Source organism: Cygnus olor, chromosome 1, assembly GCF_009769625.2.
Source record: "Cygnus olor isolate bCygOlo1 chromosome 1, bCygOlo1.pri.v2, whole genome shotgun sequence".
NCBI lineage: Eukaryota > Metazoa > Chordata > Aves > Anseriformes > Anatidae > Cygnus > Cygnus olor.
The window spans coordinates 9,905,096-9,931,012 of NC_049169.1; the positions used below are offsets into that span (position 1 = coordinate 9,905,096).

At 38.3% G+C, this 25,917-nt stretch overlaps 1 protein-coding gene across 9 annotated transcripts in view; it reads left to right on the top strand.

Annotated features, from left to right (window-relative positions):
• Positions 1 to 25,917, top strand: part of PCLO (piccolo presynaptic cytomatrix protein) — a 372,356-nt gene that overhangs the window by 16,051 nt on the left and 330,388 nt on the right. For all 9 annotated transcript variants that reach the window (XM_040548286.1, XM_040548292.1, XM_040548308.1 and 6 more), the window contains exon 3: positions 3,336 to 4,742. In XM_040548286.1, the coding sequence (XP_040404220.1) occupies positions 3,336 to 4,742 (1,407 nt within the window). The remainder of the gene's footprint in view (positions 1 to 3,335; positions 4,743 to 25,917) is intronic.

Below are 25,917 nucleotides of genomic sequence, written 5' to 3' on the forward strand. Positions count from 1 at the left end.
AACATTAGTATTTTAGGTATCTACAGTAAGAGTAAGTTTTCCATCATCTGTAATAACATGTAAAGGCAATCTATACTTAACAGAAGCCTATTTCTGTCTTCCCTAAGTCTGCAGAAAATCTCCGTCTTTGCAGTAGAAAGAAGAACAGGCCAATGTTTATTACAAAAATGCATCATGTAGTGCACTTCATTTTGGACTCCTGCAGCTCCAATCACAGAACTGAAGTTTGTATGGTTTTGTATGTTTGGAGATGATGTGTGTAAGCTATAATAAACGGAGGGTTTTAGCACTTAATTCCTCCCACTAAGGTGCATGGGAGGAATTTTATGTCTAAAACAGAAAGATTTAAAAAATAATACAGTAAAGTAAAGCTTCCCACATTTTCCATTTGGAAGTTCAACTGTAGGAGTAGCAAATACATTTTTAGCTTTAAAGGCTTCAGTTAATATTGAGAGTGTTTGAGTATAAGTGTATATATTTAAGATAAGGAAAAAACTACATGTGAGAGATTTCAGGTTTTGTCACCTGTACAAGTTGTGTTGAAAACTGTAGTACAGAACTGACTTTTGTTTAGACTCCAGATAGATACTACAGTCAGACTGGACCAGCTATATGTTGAAGACAAGCCTAAATGCTTATAAATGCATCTGGAGTCTAAACATCTTAAATATAAGAAATATCCAGACTACTTATTGTATAGCCCAACTCAACCCTACAGCTATTTTCGGGGCCTTACAGGTTTCACAGTGGCTTAAAATCAAATTTGCTGGAAGATGCTCATAGCATCTGAGTGGGAGCAGATAAGTACCCATTAACCCATGGTTCCTCTGCAAAATGACAGGCAAGAATGCACTCCATATCCTTAATACTTGGGAATGATTGGTTATCTTACTTTAGAGTGCAGCACTTTCACTTAAAGCATACAAACAAACAAACACAGAAGCAGGAGAACAAAGATGGCTCTAAGCACCTCATATCATTGGATTCTTTCCTTAAAATACAGGAGCAGTGAAAAATGCATTGTCCAAATCTCTGTAAAAGTTCTGTGGTTAGTGGGAAAAGGCATTCCTCACTTAGGCCCATTAAAAAGTTCCCCACAGAATCACATCTTTATGGTCTGTGGAGAAGATTTCCCCTGTATAAGAAATCTGAGTCACCCTGCCAAAACCAGACCACTGTGACACCCAAGGCAGTTGTTCATAGTATGTGGCTTGAGTCTGGTCTTTGATTAAACCTCAGCCTTTAAGAAAACCCTTAAGAATTCATCCAGAAATGCTAACAAGATCTATATAATTAAGTTAGATTACTAATATCTAAAATCAGGTCTCATAATTAAGAATAATTAAGATGTACTTATTACATCTGAAATCATCCCTTGGACAGGGGACAGGTATGGGAACTGACCACCAAAAAACATGGTAGTTGGGCTAAATGTCATCTTCGCTGAGGTCCTCTGTGCAGTTGTGAGCTTAATTTCTTCAGTAATTCAGAGCAGAACTTAAACAAGTGTTCCAGTTTTGTCTCAGTTGGTTTCATTTTTTAACAGCCATTTGATAACTGGGTTGCAAGCAGATCAGAGAACTGTTTAAACAATCTAAAAAAAAAAAAGGAAAAAAAAAAGCACTGAAAATGGAAGATAAAAGTATTATTGTGAATAGCAACTTGATTACTGTAAACTTACAGTTGGGGCCAAAATTGTGCATCTCTTTGTTAATCTGTTAGTAATAGTAAGCTTATATTCACAGAGTGTGTATATGCCATGTTTATCAGAATAATTGGAATAACTGTTTTAGGGAACTGCATCCAACTGTTCTGTTAATTTTTTGCTGCTGAAAAATATCAGGCTGGCAAGGCACAGCAAAATAATGAATTTGCTGCCTCAGTCCGTGACATCGGAGATTTTTTCTTCCAATGAACTCTGATATTGCATAGACAAAATCTTTCTTTATACATATCATCTCCAGATTCATCCCATGGAATGGTAGAGATTTCAGACCTGAGTAAGGAACAGGATCCTGAAATCTGCACCCCTAGAGGAAAAGACCTGAATCTTACATTCTGTGTCCTCCTAATTGCACCTTCCCTCAGTTCCAGTGGTGCATGCAAATGCCCTAGCTGGTACCCTGCATTTCACACACATACTAAAGAACAGAAGTAGAGCTACAGATGAACAGTTTAGGTGTCTACTTGCAGCTGTAGGCCCATGGGACTCCATGCCATATTGAAAGGCATTTTTGCTGCATATAAATTTTCCGTTAGCAATGGAAAATGTGGAAAATAGCATGTGATGCTTCCTGGCCATGCGTTGCTTTAACCTGTTTGATAATTTCTCAGATTGTGAGGCTCTTCAAAAGCAAAGGAAGGGATGGCTGCTTAGAACTTTTTTTAGTTTTTGTTTTTTCCTAAGTAGAAAATATGGTTTCTCTCTGATATAATATGTTGGGGGATGGAGAAAAACAAAACTTTTAGGTTGTGAGGTAGTAAATTGCAAGAGAAAATGATTAATGCATTGTTTACACTATTCCTGACTCTCTGTTGAAAAGAGGGATCTATGATATACTGGCCTACAGTAATTGCCCTGAGAGCTTCTTCTAACAACAAATGAATTTTGGGAAACCTAATTATGGTTCTTAAAGTACCATCAATGCTTAGGCAAAGCTCCTCACTGATTCTAAATGAAGACTTGCCCTCTGAAATTGGTGGTAAGATGCAGGTCTGTGTAATACATGGTGTCCATTAATGCACCTCTGTGCCTAATTCATCGGATACATGTATACTACCAACACATGTGCTCTGTATTAAACTACCAGAAACAAAAGCTATATGAAGAGCTTAACAGTTGTACACTTAAAGATAATTATGCATTTTCTTTGTTCTAATTACGATGATTGTTTTCTGTCAGCAGACTTGATTTGTCAAACTATTTTAGCAGTATTTGTTTCTTTTCTTTCTTCTGTTCTGGCAAATCATTGCTCTAAATGACTCACTGCTGGGCCCCATGAAATTCCAAAGTATTTTTGTATTCTGCTGGATTTTTATCCCCTGGTATTCAGCTGTGTGTAAACTGAATGTGAAGTCATTAAAAGCATGGGCTCAGCGATTGCTCAAATCACAGGGACATAGAGAAAAGCAAAAAAAAAAACAAAAAAAAACCACAAAACAGTTGGACATTTTAACTGCAAAAGAGTATTAGTGGTAATATTTCTTCCTTTTTACAGAGAAGCCTGAAATACTGCACTATAGTGCCATGCACTGTAATAATTTGTTATAATGTTGCTTTTATTAACATTATCTTAATTATAATACCTTTATTTTTTTTTTTTTTTCCCCTGCAGATTAAAGAATGGCTCTGTTTAAACTGCCAGATGCAAAGAGCGTTAGGTGGTGACCTAGCACCAGGTCATGGTCCTGGGCCACAGCTGCCTCCACCCAAACAGAAGACACCTACTCCACCTTCAACAGCTAAACCACCTCCCCAGCCACAGCCAGGTCAAAAGAAGGATGCTTCCCCAAAACCTGATCCTGCACAGCTAGCAGAACCTAAAAAGCCCCCGCCACAGAAAAAGCAACCATCCATGCCAGGGTCTCCCCCTGTGAAAGCAAAAACATCCCGTGCTGAGCCTGCTGACACCTCCCAGCAAATAGATCCTGCTCCAAAGTCTGATCGGGCCAAGCCGTCTCAGGCTGAAGATAAGCAAAAACAACCCAGTATACAGAAGCCTGCGGCAGATACTGTGCTTACCCCTGCAGCACCAGGGCTGAAACAGGATTCAGCAGGTCCCAGGCCTCCACCAACTCAACAGAAAGTGACAGATTCCCCAAAGCCAGAGCTTGCCAAACCATCACAGGACACACATCCAGCTGGGGAGAAACCAGATTCCAAACCCCTTCCACAAGTGTCTCGGCAGAAGTCAGATCCCAAACTTTCAGCTCAGCCTGGGGCTAGATCAGAGGCTAAAACCCAGAAGCCTGTTGAGCCAGCGCAAGTGAAAGATGATCCTAAGAAGTTACAAACAAAACCATCCCCAAAGCCTGAAACCAAACCAGCTCCCAAGGGCCTGCAACCAGGGGCAGGCCCCAAGCCTGTGCCAGCACAGCCAGCACCTCAACCCCAGCAGCCTCAGAAAACCCCTGAGCAGCCAAGGCGTTTCAGCCTTAACCTGGGAGGCATCACAGATACCCCTAAGCCTCAGCCTACGACACCACAGGAAACAGTTACTGGCAGACTTTTTGGATTTGGAGCTTCAATCTTCAGCCAGGCCTCCAATTTAATTTCCACAGCAGGTCAGCCAGGCTCTCAGACATCAGGCCCCCCTCCAGCCGGTCCTGCTGCAAAGCAGCCCCAGGCTCCAGCACAGCCTCCAGCCTCCCAGGCACCCCCCAAAGATACCGCTCAGACTCAGTCTTCTCCAAAAGCTGTTCCTGTGAAGAAAGAAGCCAAGCCTCTTACAAGTGAAAAAATGGAGCCAACGAAAGTGGATAGTGTTTTAACAACTAAGGGATCTGATTTAGAAAAGAAACCTAGTTTGGCTAAAGATAGCAAGCCTCAAGCTGCTGAAGCTAAGAAACCTGCTGGGGTGTTGGAACCGGAAAAGGCCAGCCATCCTAAAGTGTCCTGTCCCCTTTGTAAAACTGGACTAAATGTTGGTTCTAAGGATCCCCCCAACTTCAATACGTGTACAGAGTGCAAGAAAGTTGTGTGCAATCTCTGTGGATTTAATCCAATGCCACACATAGCTGAGGTAAGGCAACAGAGTCTGTATTTACCTTGCATTCCTACCAGCAGGCTCCGTGTGCTGTGGAGACCTTGTAGCTGATTTTAGCTGTTGATTTGTTGTTGAAAAATTTGAATGTTTAGTCTGCTGGCTTTTAAAATTAAATTTCTGTGTTGTATGAAACTTGCTCAGCAGTCAGAAAGTACTTCCAATGATTTTTTGCAGATTAAAGAAGTCTGATATGGCAGGTTGCTAGGTTTTTAAGGCATAAGCAGGTAGTTAATTGTGAAATCTTCTTAAATTAGTGCTACTATAGTATAGCAAACTACTGTACTTTCCAGTCTACCATGTGATAAAGTTATTTTCCATATGCTTCAGTATCATATATTGACATGTATGCTTCCTCCGTTGATCAATGCCCCTGATTAAGGCAATTATTGAATGAAGGAATGTATTAATGCCTAGTTACTCCTCTTCTTCCCCAGCTGTTTAATATATCCTTACATTTATTCCATTAATCTCATTCTGGATCTGGAGTCTTTGTACATGCTGCTGTATTCATTAGCAAGGTTGAAGTTTGAGTGATACCTGTGTGGTGATATACGGAAGGTTCTGAAGTTGCTTCCTTCAGTGACGGGTGTGAATTTGAAAAGGCCTTTTCTGTGATCTCAATAGGGACTGAGCAGGACCAACATCTATTTAATAGAATTAAACAACTTATTTTCAAATGTTTCCTCAAATTCCATGTTTTTTCCTCCTTCCTTTCTTTCTCGTAATTTTTTTTTATAAATGGCAAGGAGTTTGGAAACTTCATACTAGCTTAACAGAAAGGTGGAGGCACGCCTTACTTGCTGTATCAAATTGGCAAAGTTCAACTCGACAAAAGCAGACCACCTAAAAATACTTGTGAGTAATTTAAATGTGTAAGTTGGTCTATGTAATACATAAGAAAAGTGACTCTTGGGTGTTGTTATTGAAATCTGAATGAATAAATCAGAAATATCTCCCTGGGTTAAAGGTTATTACATCTCTGCCCTAAGGTGAGAACAAATGTTGAGATAAATAAGCAATATTTTTCCTGCAGCTTTCTATGTTGTGCACTTTTTTTTTTTCTCATTACTTTATTGAATATACGATCAGTGGAAAGGCATTTCCTACTATCAGCACATTTTATCTACCTTGCAAATATGTTCATTACTGTCTTTGTGGTCATTTAGGTTAGAAAGAAAGGTCTGAAAATGCAAGAGGATAATTGGTGCTTGAAAGACTGGATTTCATTGTCTTGGTGCTTGTGCACTGAAATCTATCAAATGCACACCGATGCCTTGTTCACTGTCCAAACCTCTGTCCTATGTGTACACACACATGTACATTCACTCTCTCTTGGGTTTTAAATGCAAAAAATGCATATGACTTTCTCCAGAGGTACATTATTATGCATGCACAGAATATCCCAGAAACAAGATGTCTTGGTTCTGGTGAAACGCTGTGCAAAAATGACATCTATGCAAGTCCTGGTGCATGACTTCACTTCTTCAGACTTGATTTAGGCTTGGTGGTGTAGGACTGCACTGTGGTGGGCAGATTTCTCCTCTGTATTTCTGCTTGAGATGAGAAGGCTGCTATTCTGTTTCCTCTCTCCCATCTCTGTTATTATCAGAGGATTCTTTCCATTTCAACCCCTGGGAATATACAGAACCTGAAATACTACTGATTTTCTTTAGTCTGACTTCCTCATACCTTTCTTTGCCTCTTTTTTGTTTCCTTGTTGCATTTTCTTCTTTCCTCTACTACACATTTTCATCTCTGCCCAGTTTTCTGTCTTCTATTTCTGATCATTTTTGCTAAAAATTGGAAAAACCTCTTTTTCTTGAGAATGGATGGTAGCGTGCTTGGTTGAGGACAGCCTGACTTTCATTTGCATGAAGATATGAGACAGAAGAGGGAGCTCATCCTCTCCTCTCCCAAATGAGCTGTACAAATAATGTATTTAACCTCAGATATCAGTTCTGTCCCTATAAGCATTTCATATACTGTATAGCTGTTACACAACAGAAACGTGATAGTTTATGCTCACTAGCATACTTTTTTTCCTTCAGCAAACTGCTTTCTAACATGTTGAATACAGTCTTGGAGGTTTTATTTATTTGTCTCTTTATTTTTGAAGGGTTAGGAAGGAGAAATAGAAACACTTTATAGAATTGGTTGGTCTTGTGGTTTTTTGCTTAATTCGTTTATTCCTATCTTCTGCATTCGGGGAAAAAAAATTATAGTTCCCTAAGGCTTTATTCCCTCTTGGCCCCATAAAGTGTTTTGGGTGAACAAATGTAACCATTATTTTATAGTTTTGCTTTTGGGTTGCAGCTGTATCACAGTGATTCTAACAGCTGCTTATGTATTATAGATATATTGTTACCTCAGTAACGGCTGAAAACGAGGTGAGTTTTATTGAGTGCGTGATGGCCCAAACATTCTTGCTAACAAAGTCTGTATTGAGCTATACGGTAAGAATCAGTCTGACACAGTAGGGAAACCTATGTTTCATTGCCAAATAGAGAGGAGCATCTAAACTCTGTGGGCACTTCTGCCTGAGGAACTTTTTAGCAGGGAGTATCCTCCAGGCAGCGTGCTGCTATACTGCAGACATGGCTGCAAGTACATTAAAGGGGAGGAGGTGCTTTCTTACAATTACAGTTATTTGCTCTTGCCTGTATGTGACAGAGCTAACTTTTAAAATGTATATTTTATGCCATTGCAGAGGGTTGGTCCTCTGATATCCCCTCTTCTGCAGGAAATAAGAGAACTAGGCTCTGACCTGATCTAAATCAGCAATATGCTATTTACTTAAGTGAAATTACACTGGTTTGTGCGAGCTGAGAATTAGGCTAGAATATTTTTACCTAAAATGGGCTGGTTGATCTTTTTCTCCCTGATTTGTTGCTCCAACAGTCAAACAGTTATTTACTCAAATGGTAATTTATCCATGAGGCAAACAACTACAAATGATTAAATAAATGGCACTTGATAGATTTCAGACCCACAGGACCATGTTGCGCCTTAGCGCATTAACAGACTCCTTGTTCTGCCATTTGCTCAATAGGGAGGAGCACTGTTTACCAGCTCTGTAATTAGCTTTCCAGCTCAGGTAGTTGGAAGCAGCTCTATTTTTAGTAACAAAGCACAAGATCGCGACTGCAGAAGCTAGAAATGAAGTGTGGCAACGACCATTTTGTGCATTTAAAACTCAGTGAAGCTGTTCAGAATATTGAACAGGAGTGGAGATGGTTGCCTCTAATGTAATTAAATATGTTGAGGCAGCAGAGTCAGGAATATAGAAACTGTGATGATTTAATATGCTATTAGAATAATAATGACAAAAGATTTGAAAACTGAATTGTGGAAAAACTGAGAAATCCAAATTTTAGAATCTGTTTGGGCAACAAGTAAAGATAACATCTTATCCATCATACATTACGAATAGAAAGAACTCAAAATGTAGCCTGTATATGTGAGTGTGCTAATGGATCTAATCTAACAGAATTGCCAAGGGAACAATGGAAGCACTTTTTAGTCTACTGATCACTATAAAATTATCTGGAAAGGTACCTGGAAATAATAAAAAAAAATGTTCCATGTTTGAAATAATTTATTGGGCCTATAGAAAGGAGAGAATTATTTCGAATGGAGAAGAAGGACAAGGAGGACTTGGGAAGGGCAGAAAAGACATCGTGACTCAAACTGACAAATGATTTTGTGTTTGAAAAAGATGTGATGTGTTGGATGTAATCGGAATAGATAGTATGAACAATTTTACATACAGAGTGGTGCTTCTTAATGTGTTTATTACAGTGAATATTGTTTGTATGGAATTGTTTGATGTGGGTGGATATGATAGCAGGAATCTATAAGCAGTGGTCTGTAAACAATGACCTTGATGATCCCTCTCCAATCCATATTCCTATATTGATAAATTTTATATAAAAATATATATTACCCAGTAAAATAATTTGGATAGTTTTTTGATAACTTATTTTCCCACGGGTCCTTATTAGACCAAACTAAGTAAATATTTTTTTCACCTCCACAAATACTGTAGAGAGAGGGAAAAGCAAAAAGATAAACTCATTTTCTAATTAAGAGCAGTGTTATCATTATACTCAATAGCATTTCTAGAGTTAACAGTAAATAGATAGCATTTTGGAATTGATATAAGCCTCTCTGGAGGAGTGTTGTCATACACCTGAATGCATCTTGGGTTCTTGTATGTCCTGCTTAAAAAAAAAAAGAAATGCAGGAAGGGTACTGGCACGGGTGGGTCCTTGATGTAAATCATTCTGGCAGTTTCTCTTTTTTGAAACTTTTGACGAAGTCTACCCTCAAATGGAGCAAGAACCTCAGCAGTTGTGGCCCTACCTATAAATAAACTGTGATTAAATGAACAATGTGGCTTAGGCTTCTTAAAGCAAGTGTGCAGGAACGATGTAAAGTAACAAGACATCCATGATTGTAATGAAAATCCCTAAAATGGTGTACTGCATCATCTGAGGTGACACCCATTGCCTCTCTTTAATTTATTAACAGCTCTGTACTATCTTGTTTTGCCTATTTGAGAAAGCTCAGACCATTCTGCAAGTTGGCAGGTTTCACTCCTATTAGAAGTTCCTATCTCCTCTGTTGTATTTAGTGAAGTTGTTTTTGAAACAGATGGTGTCTGGGAAACAGTGTAGAAGAATTTGCACTTAAGACACAAAGAGAAAAAACAACCATTCCTTTCAGCTGCATAATTTATCTGCTCTGCCTCTTCCTTCTCTCTTTATATTTAAAGCTTCTTTTTAAATTTTGATTGTAAGAAAGTGAATGCTATTATTGTTTAACAGTAGGCAAATAATACAGAAATTAATAGGCTAACACAATGTATTCACTGAAGTTTATGGAAATTTTATCCATTAAATTTTAAGTCTTTATAATTGAGAAAATGTTAAAGCTACTAATAATTACTATTTAGAAAGATAACATCTGGCATTGAAAACAGAGTGCATGTTCCATGATAAAGCCCCCAGTATATTTCTTGACTGTCAGAATGAAATTAATTTATCTCCAATTGAGATACCCCACTTCTCCTGTTTAATTCAATATGCATAATAGAAATGACACTAAAATAGAAATATTTTTATAACAGAACGTCACCTTTTCCCACTTTCCTGCAAAACATGTATATTGTATATACAAAATGGAAGGACTAATAAGGAATTCCACTTTGAGGGATGATTCAGTCAAAATTGAATATGGATAAATATTTTTTTAAAAAGGGTTTAGTGTTGGAATTCACCTCTGAAGCTTAGGATTTTCACCCTTATTTTAGCAACAGAGTTAGCCTTCTGGCATCTATTTGCAGAGGCAAACTTGAGTTGTCCAGGATATTTCTAGTAAGTATGTTTTGGGCTTCCACCGTTCTCCAATGCCTAAGCTAAAGCTGTGTTCCAAAAAAACCTACTTCAACCAGACAGCTCTCCAGAGGCCTAACCTTCTGGCTTTTGCACATGGCTTGAGCTGTTCCTTTTGAGGAGTGTCTGTCTTCTGTTTAAATTCCTTTGGAATTCAGACATTAGATGGAACCCATTTTGGGAGCTGTTAGCATGTCTTTGAGTATAGTTCACCCAGAAGCAGTACTATTTGGCACAAAACATTAATCATGGCTACTTTGTCTAATAATGATAATAATTATGCCTGCCCATGGTCAGGTACAATATGACGGTGGTTTATTTAATTTGTTCTTCCTCTGAGAGTATTATACACAAAATGCAGATCAGTAAATAGACATGTGACTACAGGACTCCCACCCTCAGCTCAGGGCTGTTAACTGGGATGCTACAGACAGGTTTCATGTCTCCTGGTCCCCTGTAAGACCTCATCAGTTTGTGTGCTCTAGGGTGCAACAGGGAATGTGAAGCCAAGAATATGGCACTGCATCCAAATGAACTAAAAATTAATAGATAACCTATGACGGTTTTATTTGAATTCCCTGTCACTGTGGATGAAAATAAGAACATCCTTTCTCACAAGTTTCTCTGAATGGAGCACATTTCAATAGGGCTATTTGGTCCAAAGCAAGTTTTGCTCTAATGCAGTTTCATCATTTGGCATTTAGGTTTTGTTGGTTACTTCTGAACATGATCATCTTTGGACGGAATTTGAAATCAAAGCTTCTTAAATCTCCAGAGTCATGTAGTCAAGGCAGTAGCTACAAGACTGCACTCTTGTTAATTTTTTGTTCGGTAGTTACAACCATAAAATAGGGGATTTTTTTTTTTCCCTGGAATTAAACTTGAGGAGCGATAAAGATTGGTATCATTGCTCAAAGTAATAGTGTGACCTTTGGAAGCACTGTTACCATGATTAATTGCCTGCTGTTTGTTTTCTTTATTCGGTCCTCGAAAAGTTTCCAGATTGCCTCTCAGAACCAAGAACTCCAGGGATGGTTAAATGCTGTTGAAACAAACAATGGAATATAGACATAAAACTATGCAAGGCCAGATGGCTTTTATTAATGTTGGTAATGGCCCTTGATGGCATGAAATCCAAAGGGGTGTCTACTGAAACACTGCAGCAGACACACAAACACATCCTGTCTATCTGCCTATTTTCCTTATCCAGTTGGAATTCATATACAATGGCTTCTTTGCTGACATAAATGTATTCCATCTCTAGATGTTTTTGCACCTCCAGAACAAAAAAATGCTTAGGCGAACGATTAGCATAGAGCTTTCAGCATTGATTCTTGTATGTGTGTTCTATTTTTTCCGTGTCATTAGGAAATCAGACAGTTCGTAGGCTAGCGTATTAGTGAGGGTCAAGCTGGAGTCTGAAATCTAAAGTAGATAATCGGGGAAAATTACTGACCTGGAATTCAGCCAGGTGATTTTCATCTCCGTTATTTCATTGGAAGTTTGGTCGGTGCACTGTTATTAAATGAGGAAGAAGTCTTCTGAAAGCTAAGCTGGTATTTGCATCAAAGTTTAACATTTTCTAGGCGACTTTATAATAATATTTTAATGATACTTTTTTTGGATAAAGATACTTTATTTTTCTGTTTTACATTATAGAATAACATTTTTTGTTTGTTTTACTGGAAAACAACTGCTTTATTTAGAAAATTTAAATATTGGTGTGAGCTTCAGCTAATTTCAAGATGAGACCAAGGACTCAAAAACATTGTGACCCACTTCCAGATTTTATTAAACAAATGGACAGAATCTAATGGATATAAAGTGCCTCAATTTTTTTTCAGTGTCAAGCTGAGATACCTCATTAAGACAGTAATTACTACCTGATCACATTGATGATATGTACAGACACTGTCAAAACTTCTCTCATCATTGAAATGTAACACATTTAACTTATTTATCAGAACCCTTGCATGATTTTGGTTTTATAGATTCGCTGGGTGGGAGTTGGGGGAAGCTTGTAAAGAATTTTTTTTTCTTCTCCAGCAAAATGAAGAGTTGGTGCTCTTTCTAAGAACAAATGCCATGATAATATTTTTAAAATATCTGTGAGGGTTTTATGTATCAGAAAACGGAGTATCTTCCACTATTTATTAATGAATAGTCAAAGTAATAGGACAGATAAGTATTTGAGTAATAAAATTCTTAAAAGACAGTATATTGTAAGTTTAAACATTTGCATGCACTTGGTGGTGATCTTATTCCTTGCAGACTGAAACTGTTCATGTTGTTACTGCAGTTAATATTTACCAGTTACTGCATATATTCAAAATTCCATGTCATGCTTGTGCTGACCAAAGAACTAATGTTCACCGCACTATGATAGTACATTTTTAAAGAAAGGTCAGTATTTTGCACAGAGCAGGTCTAAAAATCACTTGTATACCACCGTTGTATGGTGATTTTCAAATTAATGTAATTGCACATTTGCAATTAATTTTAAATGCTTGCATGAAATGTGACCAGCAGAAGAAATGATCGATTAAACCTTCAGATGTAAAGAAAGAGAAGGGAGAAAGATGGGACACTTCTTTGATTTTTGTTTTGTGTGCTATACAATAGAACTTCACCCTGAGTTCTGTAAAAAATGTAAGGGTCATTTAAAATAATGGTTGGCCAGTAATATTTTTTTTTGTGTGCGTGTGTTAGAGTGTTTCTGAAATGCATATGGTTCACTAAACCAGAATAAGAACAAATGTGGCTTTAGATGTAGTATTATTCATGAATTTAATTGATTTTTCCAGCAGTACTAAGGGTAAGGATGGAGGCTGTTGGGAAGCCTCAGCCATGACATACTTGTGGAAAAAAGATTAGATTCATGCTGGTAAGCTGTTTGAGATGCAGTCTTGCAGCATGTGAAACAGGAGGTCATGAACTGATGTTGAAGAGGGGGATTAGCTGCCTCTAAACTACTCTGACTGAATTTTGTACAAAATGCTGTTGAGCTGGTAAAAAAAAAAAACAACGTTTTTTCCAGTTACTAGGAAAAACAAAACAAAACAAAACAAAAAACCTTCACAGCTATTAGGCTGTATCAGACCAGCATACTCACTGAGAAGAGTGATGAGGTATGCCAGTTTTCCATTTATGTTTTGGAGGTTAATGAAATTACTCACAGTGAGGTAACCTAGGCTTCTAAGGACAAGACTTGAGAGACCATATGGTGGTCTTCTGTTTTTAGTATTTCTAGGTTAGTAAATTTTTTTTTTTTTTTTTTTTTAGTTTTTCCTTAGTAGGCAGCCTTCACATTGGAAATGGTCCAGTTGTCATGTACAAAGACTAGAAATTGAGCATAAGGAACCTTATCCTTAAATCTCAAATGAATTTATCTGCCTTTTGAGGAGATTCTGTCCTAGCAGTCACCTGAATAATTCGACCCAAACTACAAATTTATTTACAATCCTTATATTTATTATTTATTTATTTTTAAGATTTCTGAACTTCTCCTGACCTATCTAGATGTGGAGGGTTGACCTTGGCTGCCTGCCAGGTGCCCACCATGCTGCTCTCACTCCTCATCCTCAGCAGAACAGGGGAGAAAACACAATGGAAAAAACCTTATGGTTTGAAATAAGGACAGGGAGGTTGCTCAGCAGTTACAGTCACAGGCAAAACAGACTTTCCTTGGGGAAGATTGATTTAATTTATTGCTAATTGATAACAGTAGAGAGCTGTGAGAATTAAAAGCAAATGAAAACCACCTTCTCCTCCACCCCCCTTCTTTAACCTCCTCCCCACAAGTTGCACAGGGGAATGGGGCTGTGGTCAGTCCGTAACACTTTGTCTCTGCTGCTCCTTCATGGTCTCTCTCTTCCCATGCTCCAAGGTGGGGTTCCTCCTCTGGGGAGGATGCCATCCTTCCCGAACTGATCCTGTGTGGGCTTCCTACAGGCAGCAGTTCTTCAGGAACTGCTCCAATAAGGGTCCGTACCACGGGGTCCATCACTCGGGAGCAAACTGCTCCAACGTGGGTCCCCCACAGATGGCAGCTCCCTCCATATCCACCTGTTCTCAAATGGGGCCCTCCATGGGTTGCAGAACGGGGTTGCTCTTCTCACATGGTACCCATGGGCTGCAGGGGGATCAACCTGCTTCCCCATGGGCCTCTCCACAAGCTGTAGGAGAACTTCTGCTCTGTCACCTGGATCACCTCCAGCCCTCCTTCTGCTTGGTGTCTGTGGGCCTGCTTCTCTCCCGTTTTCTCACCCCTCTCCCTAATCTGCTGCTGCACAGTGTATCTTTAGCTTTTCTTAAGTATGTTACCACAGAGACACAACAGGTGTTGCTCACTGGCTCGGCTCTGGCCAGCAGCAGGTATAGCCCACTGGAGCTGGCTCTGATCTGACATGGGGCAGCTGCTGGGCTCTGCTCACAGAGGCCACACCTGCAGCCTCCCTGATGCCAAAACCTTGGTACATAAACCCCGTACACCGGAAACAATGTGTTTTTGTGATAATTTATTTGACTTGCCACTCCATTCACTTATAATTGCACACATTTGCAAATATAAAAATACATTAAAGATGATGACACAACTCTGATCCTCATATTAATTTCATGGTAGTTGTCAATACAAACCTCTGACTTTTTTTTTTTGAAGCATCACTTTTGCAATCTTAAGAACTGTATCTTCCCTTACATGTGAAAAAGAAAAAGATATATGTAAATTTTTCTGTATGCTGACAAGCTTGTAACTACTGATTACTTGTAACTCTCTCTTTATTCATTTAGCGCATGACGCTAAGTCTTCTACTGTCTGGTAAAACTATTATATACATGTGTTCCTGTTCCAAATGAACAAACAAACAAATCCCTTAAATTTCTCTATAAATGATCATTTTCCATGAAAATTCAACCAGAATTTTCACTGCAACATCAAAATCTGACATATTATGTAAAAAAAAATAATCATAGCACGTACCTAACTAAAGATGCTCTCTCCTTGCTCCTCCCATGACTACCTGATAAGCATTAAATTGCATGACATGTGGTTATCGTGATGCAACCACAATCATGCAAACACATGGGTACACCTTGGATTTTGATAAGAACTGGTATCCTGTGAGGAACATGACCACAGAGATAAAATCTGGCAATAGTATAAAAGTCTGATGTAAATTTCAATCTGTGCAGTTCCTGGGCTGCCTATTGGCATTTCGGAGTTGGCACTTAAGCTGAAACTCTAAATATTAGAACTTCTCTGGTATTTGAATTATGGCAGGAAAAAAAGGAATATTTAAAACATTTTATACTTCTTCAAATTTTTATTGAAATGTGCACTAAATATTGTTTTATTGGAAATTTATTTTTACACTGACAATTGGCTCAAACAGTAACATTTCAACATGCTCTACCTTCTGGCTAATGTTTTTAGCATCTTGGAACAGAGTTGTTTTCCTCTTTTATTTTTATTTTATTTTTTCTTTTCAGTTTACAGTCAGAACTGGATATTGGATTAAGATTCCAGCACAATCTCTAGAAGTAGCTGTATTTTTGTAATACTTTAACTGCAGAAAGACAAGAATTCTGGTGAAAACAAAACTTAGGCTATTGTTTTAAGGATTCCATTTTGAATCTGTTTAAGATGATTGATACCACAGTGCGACTTGTAGAATGCTTTGTATGCATTACAGAAGTAAAACAGAAGCACCTGTTTTGCAAGCTTCTGTACATACACCTTTGTGTTGACCTACAACGCACTTCTGTTGTGTCCTGAATCATACTGGAGCCAAGAACACTTGTATTGTGCTGTGTAGTGAATTTTTAAAGTCACGTGCCCAGTATAGCTGGGATTCAATTACACTGTTATCCCAGACCTCTAAAAAGAAAGAGTGCTGACATTTTTCTATATCACCAATCAGAAGAGGGATCTCCTGATCAAAACAATCTCTTATTTGATTTGGCATTCTTTTAAATATTTAAGTTGTGCCGTTTTTTCTCCACACCTATAAGGATCATGTTCGTGCTCTGTCATCTTTCAAATGACAAATCTGGTCAATACTTTTCACAAGGAGTAGGGCACAGTGAAGCTAAGGAGGCTTTTGTTTGAATACTTGTGTTATAATTAGTTACAGTCATAATTGGAGTGAGATTCATTCTCTCTCCTGCATCCTCCCCTTCCTTTCTTTTATATTCTATTGGTAATTGGAATCAAGAGCAGTTCAAGTTTAAAACATATCTGTATGGTAAATTGGTAAAAATATGGTATGTTCTCGGTGTTGATCTGAAGCATGTGCTTTCCCTGATCATTTCCTTGGGTGTATGAGAGTTTGTTCCTGGTTATTTTTCTGGTATGAAATACAGACAAATTGATGCTGTAGCTGTCTTTAGTATTTGCATTGGGCAGAGTGAAGCTTCCTCCACTTGTGAGTCCCAGAATTGTTGATTTTGGAATGGACTACTGGAGATGGTTTTGTCCAACTCCATTCCCAAAGCAGGGTCAGTTGGAGCAGGTTGCTCAGGGCCATGCCCAGTCAAGTTTTGAATGCTTTCAAAGACAGATCGACTACAACCTTTTTGGGTAACCTGTGTCAGTGCATGACCACCTCCACTGTCAAAGTATTTTCTTATGTTTAAGTGGAATTTCTGGTATTTTAATTTGTGCCCATGGCCTCATGTCCATTTGTTGGATGCCACTGAGAAGTCTGGTTTCATCTTTTTTTACACTCTCCCATCAGGTATTTATGCACATTAGAAGATCCCCCTGAACCTTCTTTTCTTCAGGCTCTTATTTTTTCTCTTTGTCTGAGGGATGCTCCAGTCTCTTAAAGATCTTCATGACCCTTTGATGGACTTGCTCCAGTATGTCTGTGTCTGTCTCTTTTGTACTAGGGAGCCCAGAACTGGACACAGCATTCCAGATGTGTCTGCCCCGTACCAACTACAGTGGAATAATCACTGCCTTTGACATGCTAGCTCTAATCTTAACTAATACAAGCCAGGATGTTGCAAGTATTCGAGTATGCCTTTTGCCTCGTGCCTCCCCTAATCCTCATATCATTCTCAAGGACACAGAACACATGCATTGTATCATAAAGCACCGTCCTGGCAGGATGCAGTGAAGCAATTTCATCACTGCTGTAAAAACAGAAGTTAATATTTGTGTTTGAAGTTGATGGGGTCCAGAGGAAACCCTGATCGGTCCACTCCAAAGATGATTAACTCTGAACTGGCCGTAAGTCGGTGTCTATGAGTGGCCTTCACAGAGACAAAGGTTGCAGACAAAGTGCGAATTTCTGATTACTATGATACCTCTACAAAATATATGTCCTAGCAGATCTTATCCACAGCAGGTGTATATTGACTTCTCCAAGTTGTATTAACAGGTTTGACAATAAAAACTACAGGTATAGTTCTAGAGGAAAGGAGGGTTAGAACAGAAGCCAAATAAAAATTTTACACTGTGTTTAAGGAGTTGAATTTTGCACCTGATATGTTTGTCTGGAATATTTACAGTCAAATCAGTTCAGTTAAATGCCACTTTCTACCTTTTCCTCCTCCTAAATCAATCTTCTCCGTCTTCTTGTATTAAATGTGAGGCTACTTATTCTTTTACTTTTTATATTAAAAAATTATATTTTTAAAGTTTATCTTTTTGTTGTTGTTGCAAGGCAGTGTGGGAGAAAGAAACGCAGGGTTAATTAGGTAACTTCATTAGTAACTGACTTCCCAGTTACAGAACTTGTAGTGTTGCATCTTGAAATAATATTTGCGTTTTGTAAAGTGTGAGGCCTTAAAAGATCTGTGAATATGTGGCAATGAAAATTCACTCAGTAATGTTTTGTTTTTTTTTTTTTTCCCCAAACCTCCATGTCTGTAGAAACAGTTAATGTCCATGTTCTAATAGGGTTTATGAAGATGTCCTTGCTCTTAAATAATGTTTTGTTTGGATGACTCCTTCGTATATAATTAATCATTTTTCCACAAACATGGTCTCTGTTTTTGATCTAAAGTTGCTATTCAAAAATAAGTAGTCATGTACTTTTTAAATCCAGGGATATCACATCAGAACAAATACATCGTCACTAGAGTGAAATATAATAAATACCACTTTTTCAGCACATTATTCATAATCAGTAGCAAAAAATTATTGATCTATTACAATTATAACAGGAGTCAAGATGAAATGTTTGGGTCTTATTCAGCATGCAAGTTATAATTTTCATAGCATATCTAGCAAAATTTATGCTCATTTTCTTTCTGAACTCCTGAAGCTATGGTAGTGATTGCAGTACTTGCATAGCTTTTTCTCTCAATTTTACTTTATTGCAATTGATTAGTTCTGTCCTTATGATTTGGATTAATTCTATGTGTGTTGCAGGGTATTAACATCTCTTTTAATTAGTTTCATATTGCTCATGTACTTTCTGTAAAAAGTGGCTTTATTGTCTGTAAGAAATCATTGAAAAATGCATTGAAAAGCATTTAATTCCTCAGAGTACTGAACTCTGTATGCCCACAATGGAAAAAACAGGAGAGATCAAGGTGTCCTTGCAATGGCAATCAATTTCCTCTGCATGGATTCCTCTCTTCAATGTGTTAGAATCTTATTTACACAACTCCTTCAATAAAATGGAAAAGGACTGGCAGTAAACTGACACTGTTTTAAGAAGGTCACACTTTGAATGTATAAATACAAAATATGTATTTAGTGATGAAGTTAGATCAGGTACTAGTTGCTAGAAACTAGTTTATTCACTGGTATGCCTTCTGAGTCTTTCTCCATTTTGAACATACCTTTCAAGTACAGTTTCTATTCAGATAAAAATATTTATTTCTGTTGACAGATCTCGTCTTCTGTTTCCTTGGCATCACTTGTTTCTCTGCACTTCCCTTAAATCTGTTGCACTGAATCTATCTGAGAAGAAATACATCTTGAATTTTGTGTTCAAACCACTACTACTGCTGTAGGATCATTCTCTCCACCTTTTATTTTCAGCCATTCTAAAGTAGTTATTCTTATTGCCTATTTTCCACTTGATAGTAAAGTTAAACGTGTGAACATCTCATTTTATTTAATTACCAAAAAGAACCATTTTTTAAAACATTAAGAGAAATGAAACTAGACAAGTGTAAAAAAGAAGGTGCTGACAGAAAGATGATTATTTGCAAATTAGTATAATAAAAAATAATAAGATCAGTTGTTAATGTAAGTGTGTTTCCTTGCAATTATATTCTTTTTTGTCTACTGAATGTACCAAACCTGAAGCCAGTGCTTCATCATGGTATAATAAACTAGATGGAATTATTTCCATGAAAGCAGTAAAAAAAGAAGGACTCTTAATTATTTCTGTCATGATTTAGTTAGGGGCTTCAGTCTCTATGCTGTCTGTTCTTATCATCATAAAAATTAATAGACCGATATAGAGATTAAGATATATAGATTCATACTGTAGATCACTATACACAGATGGTGTGTACTTTTGTACATTCGCTTCTAAAGGTTGGAATTTATGGTGCTTAGAATATATTGCAGACTCTTGTATTAGATAAGCTAAATGTAGGAGTGTTTAAGGATTCATTTCAAATGAGGCTGATTTGCTCTTTCAGAGATTCATGTGTACGTTTTGTAAGCCGTTTAGATTCCAAGACTCTAAATTGTTACCTTACTGTATTGCTAGTTTTTTTAATTTTGTTGAAATTGTTTCCTTGCTCAGTTCAAACGGCCATGGTCTAATTTATTAAGTGCTTGGATGCCTGATGTTGATGGCCTTATCCATATATAGACAGAGTATAATCAAATAAGACATTGTAGTGGCTAGAAGGAAGGGATGCAGGAGGCCCTCTGACTTCGTAACATGTCGACTCAGGCCCCAGATAACCATATTTTCAAGTGAGGAATGTGAAAGCAGCATATGTTTGAATTATGCCTGACGTACAGAGGAAGAGAAAGGTAGAAAGATATGCAGATTGTTGGACAGTCGCAGAAGTTGATTTCAATGATCAGTCACAAATGGGTCAGTTCAGTTAATCAGGCCTTTTCCCTGGGGTCCATGGAGTTTATAGATTACAAAGTTCCTGCAACTGATTCTTGAGGACCCTCTTTCTTCACCCTGATCAATTTTTAAAACTTGGAGGGTGCTCACCAGGAAAACCCTGCCTTTACTTAACTTTTACAAGGTCTGAAGTCTTCCTTATGGGTGGAAATCTTATGGCACCAAGAGCTTCTAAACTAGAAAGATGTGATTAAATTATTGATAAGACATAGAAGAAGAAAGGAAAGGCAAGGAGCAAGAAATTTCTTCTCCATTAATTGTCCCTTGAGTAATGCACTTTCCCAATGCAAGAGGCCCACAGCACCTCCTGCCACAGGCTGCCACCACAGTCCTGTCAAGCCTGCTGAAGTAACTTGGAAGGTGAGATAAAGGAAGGGGTTATGGAGAATTTCAGCGTAAAAGTGTGATATGAGTAATGTGGTTGATGGCAGAGATTTCTTGTATGGCTATAAGTGATAGAACCTCAATAGACTGATTCTTAGTGGAAATAGGATGGTGCTGCCTAATTAAGAGTAATAGTGGATTGGATTTCTGTAGCCTCAACTACAATGTATTTCCTTCACCTAGTTCTGATTGACTAGGAATTTCTATTGCTGACTTCTCCTGGTCTAACTAACTCCCTTTTGGAGAGATTAAAGCTGTAAACCTGGCTGGGGGGTGGTGTAAGATGATTGCAAAACAATGTAAGATAAAGTTAAACTCTGTTAGTTAGTTGAGCTGTGACAAAAGAGCAAGACATTTATAGAAATTACTACTGGAAATAATGTCTTACACTTCTCATGCAGCTGAAGCTTCTCAAATTCATATCTATTCTTCATGTCCATTTGAGAGGCAGCTGAAGTAAATTTTGAAAGTCTCAGTGACATCTTTTAGAGGAAAGGATTCTCAAAAGTAACCACATAGGTAATACGGATGTAATTTTCCTTGTTTAACTTCCCAAGAGTTTCTGAGAATGGCTGACCTGACAGAGACTAGCACTGGTCAATCAGCCTCACGTACTGCCTGTTCAAATCAATAGAAATAGGTTTCTTGGTTTTAGTAGATATTATTGTCTGTGAGGTCATGGCTGAAACTAGTCAGCCTTGGGAACTAACAGAAGCAGAACTAAATACTGGTGTAAGTGCTTGCATTTTATCTCCATGGATATACTTTCATAGTGGCATTTAGGATTTCAGAGCTTTATCCTCTAAACTGATTAGGTAAGTGTGAAACTTGGCTCTTGTTAGTAGTTTTGTCCAGGTAAGTTCACAGGTATGCCATTAGAACCCTGAACACAGAACTTCTCCAAAATTACAATTTTCTGGGTTACATTTTGAAAACCACCAGTTCAAGCCTTAGTCTTGCAAATAATAAACTTTCCTGTGAGTAATCTGATGTACTTTAGCCTTTTTTCTTATGGGTAGGGTGCTGCTATATTTTACGCCTTTGATGGAGTGACTTATCCTGTAAGGAGCTCAGTCTGCTTGATTGAACTATTCAAAAAGAAAGAAAGCTCATTAGGAATGTAGGTGACAAATTTCATTCTTCCTGAGTAAAAACCATTACAATGAATAAAATCTTTTAGAAAGGTGACTAATGTGGCACAATCACTTGAAGTGATGCATGCTGGTTTTTCGTGGTGCTACTCTGTTCTATGTGCAATGATTTAGTGCATAGATGGAAAACTGTTGAAAATATATAATTTGTTTATGATGAGAAACTGCAGTCATGTACCCATAATTGCTAAAGTAGAACAAGAAAGTATATCGTAGGAACTTTTCAATGATTGCTCAGTACTGTTAAGATCTTTCCTCAAGCTCTTCTAACTGTGAAATTAGGTGTTTTTTTTTTTTTTTTATTGGAGTGGTGGCGGGAGTTATACTGGAAAGACATCACAGCATGTTTCACATAAGCAAATGCATTACAAAATATTTTTAGCCTATACATATTATTACAAGGAGGAGGAAAAACTAGAATTCTGAGGAGGAGTGTGTAGGAATGCCATCTTGAAGTAACAGTACCATTGAAGGGCATTCTGAAGACACAAAACTTGAAGTAGTACTTGACCTATATGGCTCTATGGACTGCTGAGATTGAAAAGGTCAACAGGATATCCGAGTATGTGCTAATACACATTTATGCTTCCATCTGTATTAGTGGTGATGCTACTGAACCCTATTCTGTCAGTTGCTGTCAGGAGTCAACGTGACTCCTTCACAAGGGATGTGAGGGTGACAGCAGGACAGTGCCTCACTCATGAGTGGTGTAGTGACCATGAGCGATGAAGCAGGTTTGGAGATGGTAACAAAGTTCATCCAACAGACCAGCTGGCGGTTGCCAGTGAAGTCTGTAGTGATAAGGCAGATATGAGGTTAGGCCAGAAAGTTGTCAGAAAGGAAAAGTCAGGATCAAAAAGTTAAAGCACAACATACCTACAGCGGGACAGAGGCAAGGTATTGAGGCCTCAGTGCAGCACCCAAGCCACTGGAGGCTGTATGGGTAGAGGCCCCAAATGGAGCTTCTCACAGCAGTTTCCCACATCTTAGCTATTTTTATAGAAATCTCACCCAGTGTTACACAGCTATGCTATATTAGAGCAGAGCTTTTGTTACGGTTTAACCTCAGCAGGCAGCCAAGTACCACATAATCTCTTGCTCACTCACCCAAGGTGAGATTACACCAGTGTATTATCACCACTATTTTCATCAAAAATCCCAAACATGGCATCATACAAGCCTCTACAAAGAAAATTTACTGTATCCTCTCCAAAACCATTATACCTTTAACTCAAGCACCTAAACCTGTAGGCAGAGATAGAAGGGACCGCAGAGGAGGTTTACAGAGGAAAATTGGTTAAAGATTGGGCGGGGCAGTTGGAGCCTGCTGAAATACTCAGGGCCCTGACACTCCCAGTTGATGTCAATGACAGTTAGGGACATCAGAGATGGGAGCAAAAGGGCTATCTCCCATCTTTGACTGCTCTGTCATATGATGTCTTGATGCATAAATTATAACAGTCATTGCTAACAGCTTCCTTATTCCTCTCAGTAAATTCATACTAAAAATTGTTCCTAGAACTGTCTGGACTTTTTCTGATGAAATGAAGTGTTTACTTTCAGGGTTCTGAGACTTCAAAAAAAAATGTTTTTGAGTGTGTTTGCAACTGATATTTTAAACCTAACGTGGGGAGCTCATATGACTGTGGGCATATGATGTGGACAGCCACAGCTGATTAAGTCCATGAAGACTGACTTTACTCAACACTGAGCTAATCAATATAGTTAATGGAGTGATGTGATTCATCTCGTCCTAAAATAGACATCTGTATTTAGTCATATGAATTATTGACTAAACCCCATTGACTGTATTGACTCCAGTGACTATAATGGGAACTTAGACAACTAGTTCACATGCAAACATTTAGATTGCAGATAGAGAATAATTCAGGTTAGAAGGGACCTCACTAGGTTATCTAGTCCAACCTCCTGCTCAAAGCAGGGTCAGTGGACCTGACCAGGTTGCCCAAGGCTTTATCCCATCTAGTCTTGAAAACCTCCAAGGATGGAGACTGCCTAACTTGTTCCAATGTCCTTCATGGTGAAACAAGTTTTTCCTTACATTCAGTTAAAATTTACATGTGGTATCTTGTCCTCCCACTTGGCACTGCTCTAAAGAGCCTAGCTTTGTCTTCTTGGTGACCTCCTCATAAGTTCTGTCACAGTTCTGTTAGGTTCCCATTAAGTCTTATCCAAGCTCAGTAAGCCCCTTTCTCTCAGCCTCTACTCACAAGGCAGTTATTCTGGCCTGTAACCATCTTAGTTGCCCTAACTCTGAAGTTGTTCCAGTTTGGCATCATCTAGTACCGGGGACACTGAACTGGATGCACTGTGCTAGATGCAGTCTAATGAGTAAAAGGTAAAAGTCGGTAATCACTTGCTTTGATCTACTGGCTATGGTTATTTTCGGTCAGACCAAGAAGCTGTTGGCCTTCTTTACAGCCAAGGTGTGCTGCTGGCTTATGTTATGGGCTTGCTGCTCATCACGACTCCAAGGTCTTTGTCATTATGGCTGCTTCTCAGACAGGACTTCTTCATTCACAGGTGCAGGACTTTGCATTTGTTCTTTCTGAATTTCATGATGTTCTCATTGGCCCTTTCTCCAACTTTCAGGTTCCTCTGACAGCCCTGGATCAGAGTATATGTGCTGGTCTCTGCAATTTGGTGTCTTCTGCACCTTTGAAAGAATGCACTCCATTGCTTTCTACAAGTCACTGATAAAGATATTAAACCAGTCAGGTCACAGGATAGACTCTGGTGGTACCCTGTTTGTTATCAGCAATGTACAGCCAGCCCTTTAACCACTACCCTCTAAACTGAATTGTCTAACCTGTTTTTTATCCATCTGGTTGCCTAGCCATCCAGCCTATAGTGTCCTTACTTTAATACAAAAATATTGTGGGACATGAAGTTGAAAAACATACTAAAGTTAAGGTAAATGTGATCCACTGCTTTCACCTTGTCCACCTATCTAGTCATTTATTGCTTTAGAAAGCAATCAAGTTGGTCAGGTGTGATTTGCTGTTGGCAAATTCCCGCTCACTATCCCTACTTGCCACCTCTGCCTTCAAATGTACGGAAATATATTCTGGACTACTGATTTTCTCAGGGATTGAAGTGACCTTTACTTCTCCGCAGTTTCCTGGATTGTCTTGGAACACTAGATACAGCATTTGCCTTTCTCCTCAGATCTCCATGTAAATAATGTAAATAAGCTTAGGTTTTAAGTGATCACCAATTTTTAGTTTTCTTGCTCAAGCTTTTGAAAATGATTTTTAAGGAAGGCCTGAGATATTGCTCTTGTATAGGCAGGCCACTCCGCTCTTTGAAATAGAGGTACATAAAGAAGGAACATACACAAGGAGAGGTACATACACAAGGAACCTAACTATGGATTTTGACTCCATCAGAGTTTCTGTGTTACCTTGACAATTCATGTATTCTTCTGCCCAATCCTTTTCTGTAATGGTTTTGTCTTATTAGAGTGTTAATTGTAGAGTAGAAGCAGGTTTATGAGATACAGGCATCTTGTCCTGTGTATGTTACTGTTTGCTTTAATGCCACAGATCTCATTGGAAACAGTGTACGCAAACTGTTCATGCAGTTGTTCTGGAAGAAAGCTGGCAAGTACAAAGATACATAGAAATATGCACTTTTCAGTGCTACTCATGTTTTGAAGTAGCATAAAATAATGTCAACCTTTTTTGATCATTTGCTACTCCAGACATAGGCTGTACTCACGATGGCAGTTTATGCTTCTGATGGTCATAAGAAACCATTTCAGTTCCCCAGAGAAAGCTATTGCCTCTGTGAGTCAAATTTACTTGAATGTTAATGTACTTGTCCATCTGAACTTTATGATAATGTCTTGTTTCTCTGCACTGAGCTACTTAACTCCATTGTGTCTGTCACATTTAATAAAAATATATTATTCTTCAGTTTTATTTTATGCAGGAATTGTCAGACTTAGCATATAAACACATTCAGTTGTATCAGCGGTGTGAGATTGGGTTTGTTTACCATATCAAAGGATTTGTCCTTCAACAGTAAAAATGAAGCTAGTGTTTATTGTTACTCATAACAATACTTATTTTACTATTATTAATATCTGATTATCTGAAATTCTGACAGATGTTCTGAGATGTTCTGCCTGAAAAAAAGCATTGCT